The sequence below is a fragment of the Solanum tuberosum genome, unplaced genomic scaffold, assembly GCF_000226075.1.
Source record: "Solanum tuberosum cultivar DM 1-3 516 R44 unplaced genomic scaffold, SolTub_3.0 scf00164, whole genome shotgun sequence".
Lineage (NCBI taxonomy): Eukaryota > Viridiplantae > Streptophyta > Magnoliopsida > Solanales > Solanaceae > Solanum > Solanum tuberosum.
This window is the reverse complement of record NW_006239092.1, coordinates 929,274-929,993: the sequence shown is the minus strand read 5'-3', so window position 1 is coordinate 929,993 and position 720 is coordinate 929,274. Positions and strand designations below refer to the sequence as shown.

At 53.2% G+C, this 720-nt stretch overlaps 2 protein-coding genes across 3 annotated transcripts in view; one reads left to right on the top strand and one right to left on the bottom strand.

Moving 5' to 3' along the window:
* LOC102586511 (uncharacterized) overlaps positions 1 to 720 on the top strand; it is a 20,137-nt gene that overhangs the window by 12,773 nt on the left and 6,644 nt on the right. The gene's annotated exons all lie outside the window — the stretch shown is intronic.
* Positions 9 to 608, bottom strand: LOC107061785 (uncharacterized; the record flags this gene model as incomplete). Its single annotated transcript, XM_015311595.1, has 1 exon — positions 9 to 608. A coding segment is annotated over exon 1 (600 nt), but the record flags the coding sequence as incomplete, so codon positions are not given.

Sequence of the window (720 nt, the reverse complement as noted above, 5' to 3'; positions counted from 1 at the left end):
CGTAGGATGGCGCCAAGGTTCTTCATCTCCGGGCACCTGGCGTAGCCGTGTGGTCCTCCGCATATGTAGCATCCATCTCCTTTGGTGGTCTGCGCCTTCCTATCTGTGTAGTTCTGGCGCACGAACCGCTTGCCGTCTGATTTGTGGGAGTCGGGCTGTCTTGGGTGCGCCTGCTGCTCCTTGCCTCGGCCGCGATCTCCCCCACCTTTAGCATGACTGCCCCTTGCATCCTTGCCTTTAGCCTTGTCATGCCGTTCATGTTTATAGTCCGTCAAGGACTCGGCTTGTGTGATGGCCTCGTCTATGGTCTTGACTTGCCGCCGCTCCAACTCCGTTTTGGCCCAATTTTGTAGTCCGTCCATGAAGTGGAACAGCATGTCCTCGTCCGTGAGGTTGGGAATCTGAAGCGTTAGTGTTGTGAACTCCTTTACGTACGCCCGTATGCTTCCTGTTTGCTTCAACTCCCTGAACTTACGCTTAACCTCGTATATGACGTTGGTAGGGAAGAAGGATTTCTTGAACTCCTCGCGGAATTGCTCCCACGTGCTGATGGTGCACGTCCCCTTCCCTATGTCCGCTTCCTTGCGTCTCCACCATAGCATGGCCATCTCGGAAAGATACAACACGGCAGTGTTGATCTTGTTTTCGTCACTTTTCACCCGATTACACTTGAAGTAGTTCTCCAAGTGCCACAAAAAGTTTTCCACCTCTTGAGCGTCA